Here is a 20,545-nt window from a genome sequence, read left to right as displayed (position 1 = left end):
TTGAAACCCTGTGTTTCTTACATGAGTGTCAGGTGTCTGAAGGTGGAGAGCCCCTTTGGCACAGCAGTCAGATGGTTTCCTTCCAGGTATCTGAAAAAAAAGTCAGATTTGACAATTACAACAAACACGTTAACAAGAACTCCTGTCACTCAATCTGCACCCTGAATGAGGAAAACAAAGTCAGTCACTAAGGAAACTATTTTTGATTCATTGCTTTGAAACCATGTTTCTCCTTTATAAGTGAATTATCTGACATGCAAAGCATTACAGTAGTAGCTTTTTTTTTTAAGACTTGGAATCAAATAAAGGATCTTTGGCCCAGAGCAAACGGAAATGACCATTTCATTCTTCTATGACAGCAACTGAGGAAGGGGAGGAAAACTGCATGGCTTGTGCCCTGAAGTTAAAGTTACCTTTCACAAGTTTCTATAAGAATGCTGTGAGTGCTGACTGACCCTGTGAGGAAAGCTGTTGCTTTGTTCATGTAAGTTCCTTGGACAGTCAGAACTGGAAGAGGAGCCACACTTCCAGGTCTCTGCTTTGCAACAAATCACACTTATTCCAGTGTAAACGCAAATGCCACATCCATTTCAGCAATTCCTGCTATGGCACATACACTCTCCTTACCTTTCCTTTTCAAAGTACACTGGTACAGGAGAAAAACTTGGTACAAATTGAAGGCCAAAGACCAAGTTCCCTTTGAGTATTGGCGCCTTCTACAAACATTAAGCAGATTTAATAAAACAGCTCGTGTTACCAGGGTGGAAGCTGTTTGAGAGACCACTGAATGGGTCTCTATTCAGACACATGCACAGCAGGGCTAAAACCTTTTGGGATAATCCTACGTCCTCGTTTTCCTGGAATATACTGCCTGTACTTTGCAAACCAGATGCCACTGAAGAAACATGAACATTCTGTAGCCAAGGGAAAAACTCTGAACAAATATAAAACTTTCCAAAAGTTTGCCCAGAAGAGCCCATGGGTACTTGAGACCCCCCACAGCTGACCTGTGGCAGCAATGGGATGTGGGGCTTTTCCTGTTTATTACAAAATAATAGAGCCAGAGCTGGACTTCTTTTCCTTAACCTTGGCTTTTGGGTGAAACTGCATCCCTGGGAGATACCAAGGTAATAAGGCTCCAATGGAAGTGGTTCCCTGTGGTGCCATGACACTATCAAGGTGATCCTCCCAACCAGGAGCTGTATCTACCTGGGAAACAAACCCAACCTTCTCAGAAAGTACTGTGTAGTAGGAAGGCATTTCTCCCTCCACAGGTGAGGATAAAAGAGGAAATTATATTTCCCTTCCTCACAGATACTTTGAGGGATTTTTTTTCAAAGGCAGACATGGGGCAATGCAATTGATGTGGTATATTTTTAAAGATAATCAAACGGAGCCAGGAAATGCAGCCCACAGACACCAGAACACTTAATGTGCTGATTCTACTGCCGAAAATACAATCCGATAATCATGTTAAGAATTTTTATCCCACACATACCATTTCCTTTTCTCTGGCAACAGACCTCCCTATTCTGCATTGACTAGAGCAAACAACAATAATAGATTATTACTGTGCTGTATGTTCCCTCTCTACATTAACTGTAACAACAGAGATATTTGTGTAAACTAAATCCAAGAAAATTTTCCCACAAAATTTATTTTTACATCATTTAAAAATAAAATCTATAAACACTAACAGAATTTTTACATAATACGTTTTATAGCTGTCACATTTTATTCCCCTCTATCCCCTTCTATTTCAGCATAATGCCCTCTCACCATTTTCTGCTGCTTTAGCTCTCTTTTCAACCAAACTACTCCAACTAAACTACCCCAGTCTCATGGTTATCCATTCTGCCTGGACACAGGATCCCATCAAGGCAGAGTTAGGTGGAGCTGCTGTACCTCCTGCCAGGATTAGGCTGGACAAGCAGGACCTTAGGCTTTTGCATCTTTAACCAAAAGCAAAATCCTTTCCTAATGAAAAAAAACCCAACTGAACAAATTAATCTCTCCATTCACAAAGCTCACAAGCAGCGAGTGACCGCGCTGCACGGTACACAGTTAGCCCTTGCAAAGCAGTGACAGCTGCTCTGCTGACACAGACTATCACAAACCAGAGTTTGGGTTAGTTATGCCACATTTACACCTCCCATGGAAACTCCTATTCAGCAAGTGTAAAGTCACTTGCTGTCTTTTGACTAAATTTGGTATAAATTATTTTGAAAATGGAGTTCCTTGGAGAATTCACACCATAAATTGTTATGTAGAAGATCCTCAGAATCCAACCACAGATGTTCCTATTTAAACTGGGCAAATCATGCCTCATTTCCCCAGTCGTGGCCCGCTATGGATGCGGCGAGCTGCTGGGAGTCTGCGCCTTCTCTTTCATCCCAGAAAGTCACAAATCTTAAACTCATGTGTGAGGGTAAGTTAAGGTTCCAGTCTTTATTTCAAATGCAAAATCCAAAGGATTTCCAAAGGAAATCAAAAGCAGGTCATGTATAATGTATTTGGAAGATTTATATGATTTTCCTTTAGGAAAGGAGACTCAACTCTTGCAATGTGTTGAAATCTTTAGAAATATATTTTGAGGATATTCTCTTGTTGATCCCAATATAAAACAGCCTGCAATTTGAACAAACTGATGATGGCTGGCCAAGGTTTTCCACTCCTGCTTTGCTTTCGGGTGCAATCAGAAGATGAGGGTGCACGTTTTAATCCAGTGCTTTCATTATTCAGAGTAACAGAGACACGCAGACCCCTGGAGTCAAACTCCTGCAGAAGATCTGCTCTGAACAGCGTTGGATTCGCACCGCAAGCAATTTGATGGTTACATAAATGTGCTAGCAGAAAGCAGCAATACTTATACCAGTGGTATAATTTACGAACAAACACAATTTTACACTGAAAACTATTGATAATACACTTTTCATGCATGTATAAAAACAATTCACCACTGTTAAACCTTTCACCGCGCTACACAAAGAATGGCAGTATTTACTAAGCAAAAGGCATTCATTTTGAAAGCACGTTTAAGTGCAATGAATTTGAAATAACCAGAGCTTTTAGGGCATGATGCAACATGTGAAGAAGCTGATTGCTGCAGGAGAGCTGCTGCCCACCATGGGCCAGGTCTCTATCAGAGCAGGGAGGGGATGCTGAGGGGGCTGCCCTGCACCTCGCCGGGCTGAAGATGATGTACGGGGGCTGTGAGAGGGCCAGAAACTGGACATATGAAGAACAGAATTACTCCTGAGGGTGAAGGGACAGAGCCCACTTACAAAACTGTGCATATTTATGTATACAAATATATAAATAAAAACCATGGGTGAAGCTACAGAGCCCCTGCCCAAACAGAGCAAAACAAGCCATAACAGAATGATGTGGAGGGAAGACTGTATTTTTAATTGTTTTCAATCCTTAGCCAAAGGAAGAAGATGCACGTGGCATCTGGTCTGCAAAGAAATTCTGGCATGAATGAAAACAATGTATGTCTAATTTTAATGCTCAGAGTCAAGATATTAATGTACAGACAGAGTCAAGAGTGGGTGTCAGCTGCCTTAATATAGACACACTGACTAGTATCCAAACCAACCTCGTTTGCTTCCTAACGTCTCTAGACTCTGGAGTTGAAATACCAGATTGGAAATTGCTTTTTACCCCACGAAGGCTGCTGAGAATTCTGAAGTCTCAGTAATGACTTGTAACCAACAAGCAATTAGCACAGCGAGAATTGAAAAAAACCCAAACCCATGTGTCCATGTTCCCATAAAATGCCACCAATTATCCACCAGGAAAGGCTTCTTCTAAAACATAGCTGAGTGCTGGGGACAGGCAAGTGTCAGGGCAGGGGGCTGGTGCCACGGGCCATGGCCATGCCCCCCTCCGTGCCTGCACCGACCGTGCCAGCACTCGGAGCCCAGAGCCTGCAGCAGCCCCGGGGCTCATCCAGCACCTTCCACACACACTACCATCGCCTATAAAACATTTAAAACTCTGCATAAAAGATGACAGCTGTTCTTTTTCCAACTTGTCTATTTTTATACTGAAACCACTTGGATTGGAGGTGATATAACCAGCACAAGGTGCCAAAGCATCATGTAACGATTTGAATCACTTGGAACCTTTTTTGTAGTGAAATGTCTATTCAGCCATAAAGTCAAGCTCACAGCAGCAATCTGTGCTGAGAGAAGAAACTGGAGAGAGAAATCAGTTCTCAGGCAGTAATTGAAAAGGCACAACGCTTTTCCTTTAATTTCTTTAAATTTTTCATATAGCATGTTACATTACAAAAAAGATGATACTTGACAATTTTATGCAGCTCTAAAATTAAGTTATAGTCTAAACTTTTTAACGCAGATACCCAATATCCTAAAGTTTTGAGGCAAGTGGTCTAGAAAATTGGACTGTGAAAGATGAAACATCCGCAAAGCATGACTTTTAAGAGCTTCAATTACAGTTTCTTGAGAAGAAACAAAATTAAAGTGTGGATCTAGCTACAATCTAGATCTTGAACTTTCTTAAATTCTGGCAAATTGGGACCCAGGATTTTGCTGCATTTGTATGTCACACCACAACCTACTGGTCTGACACACAGAAACATGACTGTGTTTGAAAGAAAAGCGAAGGCTCTAAAGTTAAATTTACTTCTGTTGGTGCTAAAGTCACGTTTCTGATATGTACTCAAACTTCATCAGTCACCGAAGCATTATTTGATAGTACTGATACTATTTACTTTTTCTAAACTATCAGATTTGAAATGCAGATTTAAGTTCTCTATTTCGGCTGTAACTAAAATATCCTTCTCCAGAGCTGCCCATTCTCTCAATGGGAGAATTTTCCTCTGCAGTGAATTAAACTGACTGTAAAACCTTTTATGACTCAGGACCATGGAAGTCTAAGCTTTGATCTAAATTGTTTCTCTCCTTTATTATCAAAGGAAAATTCGCTGAAGTCTGTGTGAAGGGTCAGTGTATAAAATAGTGCAGATTGCCAGACAGGCAAATGCATTTGCATTCTCAAGCAGATGATTTTCATCAGATACCTCACTTCAGAGTTATCCCTTTGATCAACAGCAATATAGGCACAGTGAAAAATGGCGCTAAATTGTTACAATATCCTACATGTATCATAACTAACCCCTTCAAGCATGGTTCAGGTTTGAGCCACTATTTTTAGTCACAAGACAAGAGAAATCACAAGTGCCTTGGAAGATGGAAAGGAGGGCAGGGATTGGTGATAAACACCTCCAAGTAGATGTGGCAGTGAATGTATGAGAAGCAACTGTCAAAATCATCTTGGCAACTGGAGATTCAGCTGAACAAAGGTGTTGTGCTAAGGCTGAGGCACCAACTAGAGGAGGGGAATAAAGAGCTACAAGAGAGTTCAGTGGGATCCCTCTGCTAGTAATGGGGTCAGTCACTTGTGAAAACTCTCGTGCCAAGGACTGAACGAGCTCGCAGGCTAAAGGAACCTAACAGCCAGAACAACAAACACAACCAGGAGAGAGGGGGTTTGTGAGGAGAGAATGAGAAATGGCAAAAGAAATGCAAATATCTATTAATGTAAATGGAAAGCAAAATAATCACTAACAATGATGCATGGATGCAGGTTTCTCTAACAATCCCATCAGTGCTATCACACAGCTCAGTGCCACGACAACATTTAAAGTCTGGAGATGACATGATTAGTACGTATTTATTCTAAAATATACCATGCTCATTATGTTACAGCTTATGCACACACCGTCCACATAATTGCCTCCAAGGTTTTTCCCCAGTGCAAAATATTATTTGCTGTAGGTCCATAAAAGCAGCTGGATGCTGTCAGATAAGACTTTATTAGAAATGGACTATACTTTTGCGAAAAAAAATAATAAAAACTAGTGTTCACCCACTGAGGTAATATGTAAAAGGAAAAAGAGCATGGGAAACTTCGTTCAAACAGATTGGGGGGAAGGGGGAGAAGAGAAAGAAAGCCTAAAACTCTAAGCAGCAGCAAGGCTAAGTTCCAAACCAGCTCATTGCATGAACATTTTACTTGTGAACATCTGGAATAGAAAACTGAGTATGTTCAAAAAAAACCAAGGCGTCTCCTCAGAGCAAGCGAGCAGTGGGAAAAATGTCGGCAGTACGTAAATATACAGCAAAGGAATTTGCAAGAAACAACATAGTATTTCCCTATTCCCAGGAAGCTGAAAGAAGGCTCGCCCATGATGATGGGGTTTGTGAAGGAATCACTGGGAAATAGAAATTTCTTGCATCATCATCCATCCTTCTAAAAAGCCAGGAAACTCAGTGATCTTTCCCACTCTATTCTAGATGGAAGCCTTCCCTGCCAAGGTAATCCCTGCTCCCAAGGGTGGTACAAACCAAACACAGGGATGTCTCCTGTCTTTCCAAGCTCTAAATATCAAGAAGATAATGGTTTTCACATGTTTTGTCTTCACAGACATCCAAAACAGAAACTCAGGAAGAATGCTGGAAGGAGGGAGCCTATGTCTCCAGTCCACCGTGTAATAAAACATTGCTGGGGATCTTTTTGCTGAGCTTAGGTACAGTGAAATTTGACCCAGCAAAGGGTAACATTTTCCCTATGTGCTTGTGGAAGAGGTATGTTCATTTTTGCACATTGCTATTTAGTACCTGCTACAATGGAAGAATTCCTGTTTTAAGACTATTTTAAGACCTCTACAAGCATTTAAAAGAACTTCTGAGAAGGCTATATTCAGCCGTAACAGACTGGTTTATCTAGACACATGGCAGTTCTTTTTCTTAAATCATGTTGTATATAAACTTACTGCAGTTCAATAAAAGCACTGCAGCTAACATGTCCTGTAAATCAACACATCAGTATTGGAAATTTATAAATGTCAGACTGGTCCATTCATAAAAATTTCACTAAAATGCTCCCCTGCATCGTATCACCGCTCAGGCCTCCCGCGGGAGGGAGCTGTGGGCTGCCAGGACAAGAGGCTCTTCCCACCCTTGTCCTCTCCTTGGCTCTGTCCTTAGTGACCGTGGGTTTGTGTGAGTGCCTGGTGGGAGTTTGGAGACCCCAGCACACTGCCCAGAGGCCTCCGACATGGGAGTGTGGGAGGAAGGCAGCGCAGGTTGTGGTAACATGGAAGAAGGTGTTTTAACCTATCAGACCCCTGGGACCACTGCACCAGTGAGGAAGATGAAGGGCCACGAAGATGATCAGAGGGATGGAGCACCTCTCCTATGAAGACAGGCTGAGGGAGCTGGGATTGTTCAGCCTGGAGAAGAGAAAGGTCCGGGGAGACCTTATAGCGGCCTTTCAATACCTGAAAGGTGCCTATAGAAGAGCTGGGGAGGGACTCTTTGCCAGGAGGTGTAATGATAGGACAAGGGGAAACGGTTTTAAATTGGAAGAAAAAAGATTCAGATTAGATCTCAGGAAGAAATTTTTTACTCTGAGGGTGGTGAGACACTGGAACAGGTTGCCCAGGGAAGTCGTGGATGCCCCATCCCTGGAGGGGTTCAAGGCCAGGCTGGATGTGGCCTTGAGCAACCTGGTCTGGTGGGAGGTGTCCCTGCCCAGGGCAGGGGGTTGGAACTCGATGATCTTTGAGGTCCCTTCCAACCCAAACCATTCTATGATTCTATGACATTCCTGCCTTGGAGACTCCTGTGGCTCTCTCTAGCCATGCAAAAGCCAGGACATCTTCTGCAGCATGTAACTTGTGTGCTTTCTGTTTTCAGGTGCTAAATATCTACCGCTACCGTGGAAAATACAGCTTTAAGAAGATACTTCACCCTTAGGATGCAGTTCAAAGGACCTAGGACTGTGCCAGGGAAATGGGAGTATTTTGATGCATAAATATATTGAACAAGATAAAGCTGTTTCACCTTGTGCCCAGAAAGCTATTGGGCACTGCCAAGCCCTGTCAAGTTTTAGCTGTCCTCAGAATGAGTCAAGAGGTGGGGTTCCACAGGAGATCCTGTTGCTCACAGCAGCAATGACAATTCCCAAACATAGAACAATAAAAATACTTAAGTTCACACTAGCAACTTAGGACCTCGATGATACAGTCCCCTCCAGATTATGGGCAACTTCTTTATCTCAATCTGGAAGCCAAAGAAAGGCGAGTAAGATTGGTTATTTTAAAAAATTTATGTCATTCTGTCACAGTTTCCACAAACACATGAAATTTTTAACTTCAGTACCTGCAGCTCATCTTTTGGTACAGATACAAATAAGGAGCTCGGTTTATGTTGGTTGAGAGGAGAGTGAGATCAGGATTGAATTTTGAGACAGCTGGGACAGATTCAAGGTTATATTTGCAGAACATGAAATATTCAAAGCCAGCCAGCCCATGGCTGACTGTGTTCTGCTGACACATTTCTGGATTGAATGCAGAAAGCCGAACTAGAGGCTTGCACAGCCAAGAGGCTCCTACTGAAGAAGACAGTCACGTAAACTCCTATGAACTCAAACTGCTCAGTTCCAGGCTATTGCCTCATTTGCCAAGAAATAGCTCAAGAAATATAGCAGTTTTTAAGAATGTGAGATTAATTTCACTCTTTTTGTGAAAGTTATGTCGTCAGTGTATCAGATAGTATCAGTAAAACTCAATATGCAAAATTTAAACACAAAAATTCCTCAGTGTGGCAGTGGAAATCAAAGAAACATCTGTAGTATCTTATTGTTGGCAAGTCACATTTGAATGCAATGAAACCTGAACAAGACCAGAGCAGAAACCACCTCACAGACTTTTTATCACTTGATGGCAATATGTAAGGGAATACAGGCCAGGACTTGGCTTTTAATCCAAACCACTATTAACCATGCCCTGGGTAACAGTGTTCCAAGGATATATTCATTAGTGCAAAATTTCCACGTTAATTTGAGTTACCACATACACTGTCAGTACACTCCTCATTCAGCAACAAAGTCTTGTACTTGACTGTAACACTGGTAAAAACAGTGCAAACCCCATTCTCCCACTGGGAAGGGAGTAAAAAGATGTGTATCTCATTCATCAAGCTGCCCTGTTACGAAATAGTAAAAGTAACATTAGATACTAAAAAATAGCTGAATCAGATTTTAATTCGTTACAAAATTCACTGAATACACCAACTAGCTCAACCAATTACTTTGACATAGAAATGTTGATGAGACTGTCACAGGTTTCAGTAACGACTCACTTGGGATAGATTTCAATAAGGACCTAGAGGGGAAATGCTCAGTATTTCTATTGCCAAGGGGTTATGGCAAACAGTTCCACCAGTGTATTTTCTTCCAGTGTAAAGAATCGAAATCCAGTATAAAGTCATAGTGAGGGGTAGATGAAAAGACAAATAGGAAGATGGATCTCAACTAGGATGAATTTACTTTATAATTTAATCTTATAACCTGTTATTTTGGCCATTTCATGAGGTTTGGAGAAAAGAATACATTGTTTGTTTCCATCAGTGGCTTTGTCTTTTTTTTTTTAATCTCCTCAGAGGATAATTAGCTCACAGCTGCGTAAGTCAGGAACATATTTTCATCATCCTTTCAAACTGCCTGTTGTGAGCTTAGGCTTCTCAGAAGCACTACAGGATTATTTGATAGTAATATATGCATTTGTTCCCTGCACACAGAATTAATGGCTACAAAGACAGATAAACTCTTTTCCCACTACAGAGCAATGTATTCAGTCAAGGGACAAATAAGTATAGAAATAACAGCCAAAACATATGGAAAGCACCAAAGCACAAACCAGCAGTCACTACAGTCAAAGGCAAAGCCCCCGAGGAACTACAAAGCCTCACTGTGATGTAATTTCATGAACTTCTCACAAAAGGAGCTATGTAAAAGGTAACTTACAGCTCAGTCACGTCTTTGGGAATTCCTTTGGGCAACACCCGCAGCCCTTTGTTGCTGCACCGCACCACCAGGTCCACGCAGGTACACTGGGAAGGACAAGGAGGTGTAAGCAAGCAGCTGCTTTCGTCGTTACCTGCGGAGGGAGAGGAATGGAACAAGAGGAAGTCAGCTCTGCAGCCCAAAGCCAGGCACTTTGGTTACAAGAACCAAGGAGGGACATCCCTGAATCCACAGTGACCACAATATTTTGAAGTAGATCCAATGCTTTGGATCAGCCTCCATTCATACAGGTTCTTTAGGCAACATGAAAAACAGTTCAAAAACTGAATAGCAATATTTTTAAATAAATAATTTTTATCTAAGGAGTACCTTGTCTGTAATTTTGCAAAAGGCAGTAAAATTAGTTGTATGAATCCCAAATCCTCCCTTCATCCCTAATGTACTAGATGAAATGGAGAACTTGACCAGAACATTATCCTGAAATTCATCTAGACAGATGATATTCACTATCTACACTGCTTTAGGAAGATATATTTTTTTTAAATTCAGCTTTTAGATGTTAATTTTTTACTTTTTAAAGTCAGCCTGGCACTTCATTTATAATCTGAATTGTAAAACCTCATTGTTTTTGACAAGGATAACCAGGCAAACAACAAACTGAGCAGCATTCTTCCAACTGCTGGTGATCCATCTGTGCACACATAAAGATATCTAACTTTCTCCAAGAATGGTTTCAAAGGCCCATAAACAGCAGATTAAATCTTGTAATTTGAGAACAATAGGGTTTCTGCAGAAGAAACCAACTCTTTGAAGTTAAGAACATTAAAGCATGGATTTTCCCCAAGAGCAACAGGCTTTGCAAAACATAAGGCAAATACATGCTGCAGTATCATGACGTATGTGGCAGGAAACACTTAGTGGCACATTCTCCAGATGACAGTGAGAGGACACACACAACTGTTGGTGAGCACAGGCAGCCTGAGCTGACCGGCGCTGCCACCCAAGAGCACACAAACAGCTGTCATTATGTGCCGCTTCTTTCTTTTTCTTTTTTAAACTGATGCAAGGACTAATTGAGACAGATCTGTTTCTTTTTTCTCTCTGCTGGATGTACCCAAGAGCATTGAGATTAAAGAATAAGACTGGAAGTCCTGATACAAGATAATAAAATTACCCGTAAATGTATGGGTAGGGAATCATTTGTATTCAGGGGGATGGAGAAGCACAACCAGCCAACAGAACAGGGAAGAATTTCTTTCTTTTTCACCCCAACCGAGCTTAATGAGCTTAACGACTGGAAACAAAATTCAAAGTCCCATAAATCTGCAGAAAGAGCATGTTCCTTCAGCATATTCAATTTTCCCCTACGTTCTGTATTTTACACCCTGCCACCATCTACCTTCCATGCACCACGGCTTGTGACTGACTGTAGGATAAAGAAAGCTCCCAAGCCTGGAATGTAATTTTGAGGACCAGGATTTATTTTTTTTCTCCCCAACTAAATGCAAATTATTCTTTAATGACTAAACTTAGGTCCCTTGAGATCTGAGCCCAAGCGCCTGGGCCCGTTGCCAGACTGCTCGACCAGGACAGGAATTAATTTCTACTCTAAGTAGGAAACTTCTATCACTCTCTGGTCTCTTTAGAGGTACGACTAACTGCAGCTCCCACATAGCTGGTCTTCACAGGAAATCACAGCCTACAAGCCAAATTAGCAGGGCACTCATCAGTCAGCTTTTCTTTGTATTATTTTCTCTAAAATTTGCTTTTTCAGAAGACAAAGAACTACCTGGAGAATGAAAGAAATGTCAGGATTTTTTTTTTTTTTTAAATCTATACGGACCCACTAAAGCATTAAGCATTACTGAGTCATTTCAAACAATATGAGGGGTTTTTTATTTCCCTGTATTCATACCTGTTATTAGTGAAACTGAACAGTATCCAAAACTAAAAGACTTCCCAAGCAAGCACCATTCCCACTGGGTTCAGAGTGTTAAGTAAGCATATGATTAAGGAAGTGAGAGGAAGGGGCAGGATTATACTAGGATTATATAAAGCAGAGCATTTGTCTATAATAAATTCATTCTTATATTTAGGTGTAGATAGTAGAAATTTAGAAACTGGAAATCAAGAATAAAAATAAACTCCACATAGGGAACAATGATCTTCAGCTCTAGATGGCTGTCTTCCTCATCACTAAACTGAAATGTCTACCATGCAGTATTACTTGATAGGAAGGGAAGGCCTCACAGAAGTGCCAACATTATCATAAATGCCAAATCAAATTGGATTTTCTTACCATCACAGGTGAAGTCCTGGACATCCACATCTTGGATTGGAATATCCTTTAAGAAAAAGGGTTTCAAGCAGCGTGGATTTCCACTGACAATTCTCTTCTTCCTCAACCATTTTCCCAGCCAGGCCAAATGGCAGTTACAGTTAAAGGAGTTGGCCAGCAAATTACTGAAATGGAAGAAGACATAACATGAACATACAGAAATACTGAAATGACTACAGTGAGATGATGGGTTCCAAGTTCAAGCTCTTTCTTGCCATCTGTTTCAGTGAGATCCTTCTATGTTCTACAGATCAGGGAAGTTCTACGCAGGTTTTATAGTAAAACTAGGGTCGTAATTAAAATATATATATGTTTATAAACCAAAGTACTCACTGCTACAGCTATTATTTAGACATACTTACATCACTATCAGGGCTGTATTTATAGCAGATTTCAACCCAAGCTACAGCTCACACCCAAGTCTAAACTCACCTCACACAGCAACCATGTACGTGTGATGGTCAGTGTCACTCCTTTGGGTAACACCACGGAGAAGTTTAGCCCTGCCAGCCCTTAGCACAGATACACACGTGCCACTGCCTGTGTGTACGGCCAAGCTGCTCAGCACACTGCTCCTTGCCCCAGCGTGTTCATGCTTTCCACTCATCTGTGTTATGGCCTCTACAAACCAGTGCCAGGTGGGAGCCACTGGCAACCCGAATTTGGGCTTCCTACTGAAACAGAATGGACAGCACTCTGGATGTACATTTATACATCCATAAAGCAGCACTGTCAGCTCCAGTCACTTCTTATGAAGCTTTCTAAGGACAGTATCCCCGTAGTGAAAAGCAGCTGTTCTAGTGTCTAGTGCCTTGTGAACTTTGAGGTCTGCATCAAATCTTGCTACAGCTCCTGAAATATCTTTCAAATGCAATTGCAGCCTTGCTGTGTTACTGTGGTGTGCAGTCCCCAAAGCAACTGTTGGACAGCCCCCGTGAGAGGGACAGATTCTTCACATAGCTTGGGTCAGCAGTGTTTAAAAGCAGAAAGCCCTAACCATTCCATTGTCAAGCCATGAAAACATAGATGTATAGCAATTCCTCAGTGGAGCACCTGAAACATAGTCAGTACAGAAAAGATATTAATTTATATTTCTTAATAGGTTGCGATCTTTGAATGAAAGGAGTTATTTGAAGCATCTTCCTAAGCTAACTAGAATTAGTGCTGAGAATCTTGGAAAAAACCTTTTTTCTGGAGTTCTGTCCTGAAACATCTTTTGGAGTCCTGTACTGAAATACATAATTTGTGTGTAAGTTTTTCTATGACTAGGCTTCAGATGAAGCAGAGGCTGATATCCCTGGTGAAAAAAGAAGGCTGAGTACCTTATGTACAAAGAGAGGGAGAATCAATAGCCTTAGTCTGAGGTTGCCTCATCAAAGAAAAATGAGCTGTCAGATCCCTATGTATGGAAAATGAAGTATCTAAAGTAACACTGACGGAATTCTTACATCGTATGTGAAAATGTGCCCAAGAGTTATTATTTTGGTAGTAGAGAAAAAAAAAAAAGATAATGAAATTTCTCTAAAGCATAGGATATCTTAAAGACAAAAAAGTTTAAGGACTTAAAGAAATAGGCAGTTCAAATGCAGGTGTAGTAGCTGAAGACATTGTAAATCTTCACTTGCAACATACTTCTACAAACCTAAACATGTAGTCAAAATTACATCAGGTTTTCAGCCAAGGAATTCCTTCAGAAAACAATAGTGCTGAAGACAAAAACAGATGGCACAGTTGAGGTGTGGCAGCAAAAAAAGAAACCCAAACCAATTCCTAAATTATATATAGGTTCTAGGCCAACATCGCTTACCCACAATATGATTTACAGCTGCTCTCTGCATTGTACAAAAGCATACCTCAGTCACGGCGTTAGCCTGCAGCTCTGGGTCTGCAGATCTAGCACAGACTATTGTACATTGTGTAGAGGGAGAAACAGGGGGAGGACAAAACTACGTTCAATAATAAAAATACTCAACCTACTTCATGCTGACTAGAATTCAAAGGTAAGGCTACCTTGCTGTACAAAGGTGAGAAAACAAACATAGGAGCTTTCAGACAGAATGTGCAGAAAAGCACTGGAAGCATTACTTTAATTCTAGTAATTCTACTTCTGAATTGTTTTCCACTTTCTTTAACCCATAATGGGACCACATGCAGGATGCTGTGTATATTTTCCATACTGACATACTTTGGCATGAACAGAGTGTTGAAACCAAATGTTTAAACCTCCAACGCTAAGTGAACCAATGCTTCAAAGGCCATTTGTTCCACGGATGGAAGAGAGTGAGATCATATTCACAGAACAACTTCCGTGACACAAATCCTTAGAATTAAATAATCCACATTTGGAAACGAACAGCAGGTGTATATAACCAGGTTTCTGGAAAACCAGCTGCTCACAATGTAAAGAACGTTTTGCACATCTAGAGAGCATCTTACTGGGACACATGAAAAACTTTCAGAAACGTTCAAACGTTCAACCTAAAAATGCTCCCATCAAAATAGTAATTATCCCTCTCTACAGAGGAGAGGTTGCTTTGACTAATCTATTACTGCTCAGTAGCTGAGCAGCAGTAACTATCCACAAACCCTCATTTTCTCCTTGGCAAACACAAGTTAACGTAAGACCTAAAATTTATTAAATCCTTGCATTAGAATTTGGATGATGCTTTTCTTTGCAACTATGAAAACACTTAGTTGTTACATATAAAATTAATAAACAAACAAATCCACTGTTTTGAAATTCGAATATTTCTGGGTAAAAAAGGGTAAAATTATCTTGTCACACATTCCACACGTCCTCCTGCCACACCTAAATTTTGTCCTTTGTCCAACTGCAGGGCAGTAATTTTTTGCTTTAACATAGTATGAAGTTCATATACGTCCCCACACACATGCTCTTTCCATGGCAAGACCATGATGCAACTTCTGGGAAAAAAAGTATCATCAAGGCTTTCTATGAAGTGTCTCGTGGGACAAGAGATCCCCTGCTTCACTTGAAAAGTAACTGAAAGTCTGGAAGGGCCAATTATTTGCAAAAGCTTTATTCTGGAATCTGGCTATTTAAGTGGAGTTCTCAAATCAGAAGCAGTAATGTTGGGCAGACAAATTGTTATAAAAATTCATAATTAGTAATCAGAGTTCCTACATGTAAGATAGTGATTTAACCACTCAAACAGAAACAAAGCAATCAAGCTTTTAGCAAAGATGTTGTATTAACATGAAATTCAGAAGTGTTTACTCAAGGACATAGACATATTTATAAAATCAAGGGGGAATAGAAGTCTTGAGGAATGAAATATGCATATCCTACTACAAGTGCCTTCTAAAAATTGCAAAGAAGCCACATAATATTAACTATTTAAATGGATTCCAGTGACCTGTTAGAAAAACATGCTGAAGCGCATCTGGATATTGTTGAAATTAGACTGAAAATATATCCTGGAATTGAGGCTAAGTTTATACTAGAACAGTTGAAAGTCATTCTGATGAACCAGTTATCATTCTGGCATTACCTCCATGCAGCTATTGTAATAATAATTCAAGGAAAATCAGTTCTGCTTGCTTGTCCATTTAACTATGTAAGGACTGAAAGAACTCTCTGTAGGCAGAAGTGCAAGCACACTTCAAATTAGGAGGCTACAGTACCTAGCTTGACTAGTAACAAATAAAAAATTGCTATTTTTATACCAATAACTTACAAAATACATCTCATTCCTCTATCGAAAACCATTAGTCAGGGTATTATTTTCAGAGCTGTCCATGTTTTGATAATATCAAGGCTGACTCACAAAGAGTAATAACAAAAGGAGCAATATTTTTTAGTGCTGTAAATATGCCAAGATAAAAATGGAAATGTTAAACTTTGCATGAATTTCTGGCTCACATTAATAGATGCAAAAATAGGTCATTATAATACCCGATTAACTCACAAAGCGTGGGTTGAACAGGAAAAGCAGTCATACTATCTATCTTCAGTAGTGTTGTCATCTAATTCATCCACCTACAATGGAGTGCTGCTAGGAAATGGAACACATCTGAATTTTGCATTTATATGTGAAATATCACTATGGCCTTAAACGAATGTCTAAAGAAGTCAAAAGCACACCTTCTCCTGTCTATGCATCAAGCTCAGAGTGAAAACGTGTCGAAGAACAACTTTTTCATCAAGACACAGCAAGGAACCTGCCACAGCCAACATGACTATAATTCAGTGCCAAAGTAATGTACTCTAATTAGCAGCAGCTTTAATTGCTGCTGCTAGAAATGGTAATAATCTTTACCCACTGCTGAAAAAAAGAAGAAAATGGGCTATCTTTTAACAAAACATGACAAAGACACCTCTATGCAGACGAGGCAGGGACTTTATAGGTGGATGCAGAGAGTCACAGCTATTCAGGGACGCACAGAAGTCAGCACAGGGACAAGGGTACGAGCAGTGACCAGTGACTTGAAAACAGTCAATAATCTGATTGTGTTTCTCTCTTTGTCCATCAATTTCAAGGAGGCTTTTGGGACTACAGAAAGTAAATGGAAGAAAAAGACTGGGTTCTTTCTGCTGCATGGAGCTAATGCCAAAACGATAACTGATTGCTGGCAAAAAGTTATAACAACAAAATGAAAGTGTGAGCAACAAAACAGCTGAGATTCAACACTTCTTTCACCCCCCAAACTTGGTGGAGAACGCTTTCCAAACCTGCAATGCAATAGCACCAATAGTTTATTTTGACTGGACAATTAGGATGTATTTTTAGGGCAGTGTGAAGGGAATTAAGGAGACAACTTCCATTAACAGCAACCTCAGAGTCCCTGTCCACAGCTGGAAACAAAGCACAGACTTTCTTTCCATATTTATCAGTCTGTACTTTATTAAAATGGACACGCTACAAAAAGCATGTAAACATATTTAAGAAGCAAGTGAAATACTTCAAAGAAGGCTTGAGAAATATAAAAGAATTATCAGAAAACCTTAGGTTAGGATTTTCAAACTCACGTTCAGTAGGACTTGAGTATTTCATCCTCATGCTCTTCTGAAAATCTAAGCATTAGCTAATAGATTTATTCTGATACTTAACTAATTTAACTGAAATCCAAGAAAGCTTTCTTACAAACTTAGACTCTACTGAAACTAAAGCAGCTTCAGGGAGCTAAAGTGTGATAAGCTATGTGCTTCTCAATCTGCAGAGACTGTTTTACATGAATTTCTACTGTGTGCTGCACTAGGCTATGACACAGCAAAACACAGTCGTCCTGCCCAAGGCTGGAAACTTCAAAGTTTCTTCAGCCACTCCAACTGAAGCAATTAAAATGTTTTTCTAAACCACACCTTGAATCCTCCAAATCTGTGATTTCAGTAGGATGGAGTTTTCTTTCCCTAAATGAGGTTTTCCATATACGAACAACAAGTAGTTTGATTCTGAAACTCAAAACATTGTCTTCTTAAAAGGAAAGCATGAAATAACCGCATCATGATGTGTTTGTACCGTAAGGAGACAACTTACATTGTAGACAAAGAGACCAATGTGCTGAAGGCTCCAGGGGTGATGGTGCTGATGTGATTGTCATACAGAGAAAGAAGCCTCACTGAGCTCAGTCCAGCGAAGGTGTCATTGTTTATACAGCTGATAGAGTTGCTCCTCAGCATCCTGCAAGGATTAAAACCCAGAATCAGGAACTACTGGCAGGGGATATAATTTCAGGATAGGAGGTCCTTTATTTAGAGCATCAACAAATGCTTTGGCAATCTCTGTACTCTATTTTTATTGATTGCTGAATTACAGTACAACTATAAGAGGGCTAGATTCATGGACACATTGTCTCGTGAATTTAAAATGCATTTCTTCCACACAACATCAGAGGCTGATGGGAGCTCCACATTTGAAGGTAGTATGTAATTGAAATTCTGACTAGTGGTAAACTTGAAATAAAAACTAAAGTCATCATTTAATAAATATCTGAGATTACATAAAGATGTATTTCAGAGATCAATTGAGAAAGACTGCCAGAAATGTGCAACCATAACAATACTAGCTATATTACTTCTACTCTTATCATGGATATTTTCTGTAATCTACACTGCAAAAGTATGGAAGGAAACAGCACTCTCAGCAGAAATCAAGGAATAGCTTAGGAAAGATTTCCAGACCTAATACAAGCTCTAAAATGTCATTATAATCATTAATTAACAAGACGGAAAGCAGTACATCCAATAAAATGGTCTTTGCTCAGTGCTTGTGCCCGATGAATCAGTGCTGTGTTTTGGAAGATACATCTCTCTGAGTTGTTATGGTAACAATGAACTCAACGATAAAGCCCAATTAATCTGAAAGACTGTAGTATCTTGTTTCATTCCATAGCAAAAAAAAGCTCACATGTATTTGTTATACTGCATGCCAATCAACATCTGGGTCTGTAAACATCACTACACTAGTGTTGTTCCTACTTAGGTGAAAAAATATTCAGTAATTAAAGCATACTACCAGACATCCACAAAATATATGCAGCTCATGCTGCTGTTCCAGTGCATGGATCCTCCAAACTGAGGAGGGTTAATTCCTTGGTATCAAATCTGTGCAGTGGACAATGAGAATTCAGACTCCCTTAGAAGTCTGGATTTAAATCTCAGATTGGTACCTGCCAGTTGGGCGTTTAGATGTTCCATCAACAGATACTTGAAAAACACCAAAGATAGACTCGATATGGCTGGGAAGAAATTTATAATGTAATCACAAACACTCAGTGTTTAAGACCTGAATGTTTTGCATCACTGTTCTCTATGTACAGTCACCATCACAGACACTACAGTCTCACTAGTTTTGGTATTGCAACTGGGGTGAAACTGTCACAGGGCCCAGAGACACCATGTGGAGCACTAAGTTGCTGGAAAGCCAGGTCAAGACCACAAGCTGTAAAATGGGTAGTAAATATGAGAAGTAAGGTCCTTAGTGGCTTAGTAGCAGTGGGAAACATTTTCTGAATTCTGTATGTAAAGTATCAGGCAGCAGTACTGCAAGATGGGATCACCAAATTTGATTGCCAATATATCTTGAGGAGCAATTTATTGCATTTCTTCTAAAAACTGGACTGTGAACCTGTCCAACATGGCCTCTTTGTAAAAGATACCAATACTAATGCTCAAAGAAAGTTAATTAATGGATAGAAATATATGTCCAGCGAGCCAAAACCTTTGGTTTCGTACCACAGTTCACCATGTGCCGTGTGCCCTTCCTGAAGGAAAATTATACTTGCAGATCCTCACATCACGCTGTGTATATTTAGACTGTTTTACCAGCCAGGGGGAAATGTAGGTCAGGTCAGCAGGATAGCTTGAATGTTAAGCATCTTTTTATTAAAAAAGGCTGAATTTTGTTTAGGAGCACTGCCACAGGCTGCTTTACAGTATAAAAATTAATTTAGTATCTATGGACAGTATTTTCAAATCCCTTAGTAAAGTGCATGCATTAAAGAACAGATGGCTGTAGCCACAGAAAAAAAATAAAAACACATTAAAAGAACAGCAAAAGAAAAGTTCCCTCTTCGTCATTACAGGCCAAAAGTCCCTGAAGATAAACTTGGACTTCTTTTTACATTTGAGTAATGACTGAAGTAACTGAGCCACGATACTTTGCAACTTGAGAAGTATTTGCTGCTAATGAATAAATTGCAGATTTTAAATTGCATTTTGATTCCTAGAGTCTATTTACTGACAGCATCCACCTGGTCAAGTGCTTTCTTTCTACAGGAGGGAAGACTATGGAAGAGAGGTATTTTTCAGGTAAAGATCACACATATCATCTTGCCCCAGTCTTCGCTGTCACCAGAAGCCTAGTCCCTGACTACTTCTCAGGATGGTGGATGGGCTGGATTAAATCTTGTCTGTGATCCTTCTTCCAATATAATATTTAACATGAAAATAAATTAGTGTTAGGTACTATGAGTTTATGTGTGTTAGCTCTCAGAACTAAATTACAAAGGTTGCTTGAGTACAAAAGTGATATCAAACTGATTTCTTAGGCATTTGGGCTCTGTGTCTCCTTCACATTCTCCCCAAACACAATCACATTGATAGTACACCCACACATAATTTTTATGGTACCTGGTGTGGACAAGAAAGAGCACACTGTGGCTACTCCAAAGCCATGGCCTGTGCTCGTGCTACTACACCTGGTGCCAGCTACCTTCGGTCAGCAGGACCTCCAACAGTTTGGTTATGCCTGCCCTACAGTTCCTTAGCTATAGCTGCTTTCTGGCAGCAACAACTCGGGTCTTTCTTCTCTCCCTACCTATTGATTTCATAAAGCTTGTAAGATTAAAAATACCACAGGGTCCCAGCCTACTCAGAGGTTTGGTTGAAGCAAACCAACAATTCCAATT

At 40.1% G+C, this 20,545-nt stretch overlaps 1 protein-coding gene across 1 annotated transcript in view; it reads right to left on the bottom strand.

The window, feature by feature from the left end:
• LOC106891544 (slit homolog 3 protein-like) overlaps nt 1-20,545 on the bottom strand; it is a 554,801-nt gene that overhangs the window by 125,117 nt on the left and 409,139 nt on the right. The window contains exons 18-21 of the mRNA XM_014948178.1: nt 17,674-17,817; nt 12,137-12,300; nt 9,838-9,970; nt 22-90 (exon numbers count right to left, since the gene is read on the bottom strand). Coding sequence (XP_014803664.1) covers nt 22-90; nt 9,838-9,970; nt 12,137-12,300; nt 17,674-17,817 — 510 coding nt within the window. The remainder of the gene's footprint in view (nt 1-21; nt 91-9,837; nt 9,971-12,136; nt 12,301-17,673; nt 17,818-20,545) is intronic.

The sequence above is a fragment of the Calidris pugnax genome, unplaced genomic scaffold (genome assembly GCF_001431845.1).
Source record: "Calidris pugnax isolate Ruff unplaced genomic scaffold, ASM143184v1 scaffold27, whole genome shotgun sequence".
NCBI classification, from domain to species: domain Eukaryota; kingdom Metazoa; phylum Chordata; class Aves; order Charadriiformes; family Scolopacidae; genus Calidris; species Calidris pugnax.
Note: the sequence above shows the minus strand (reverse complement) of the source record. Positions and strands in the feature narration are given on the sequence as shown.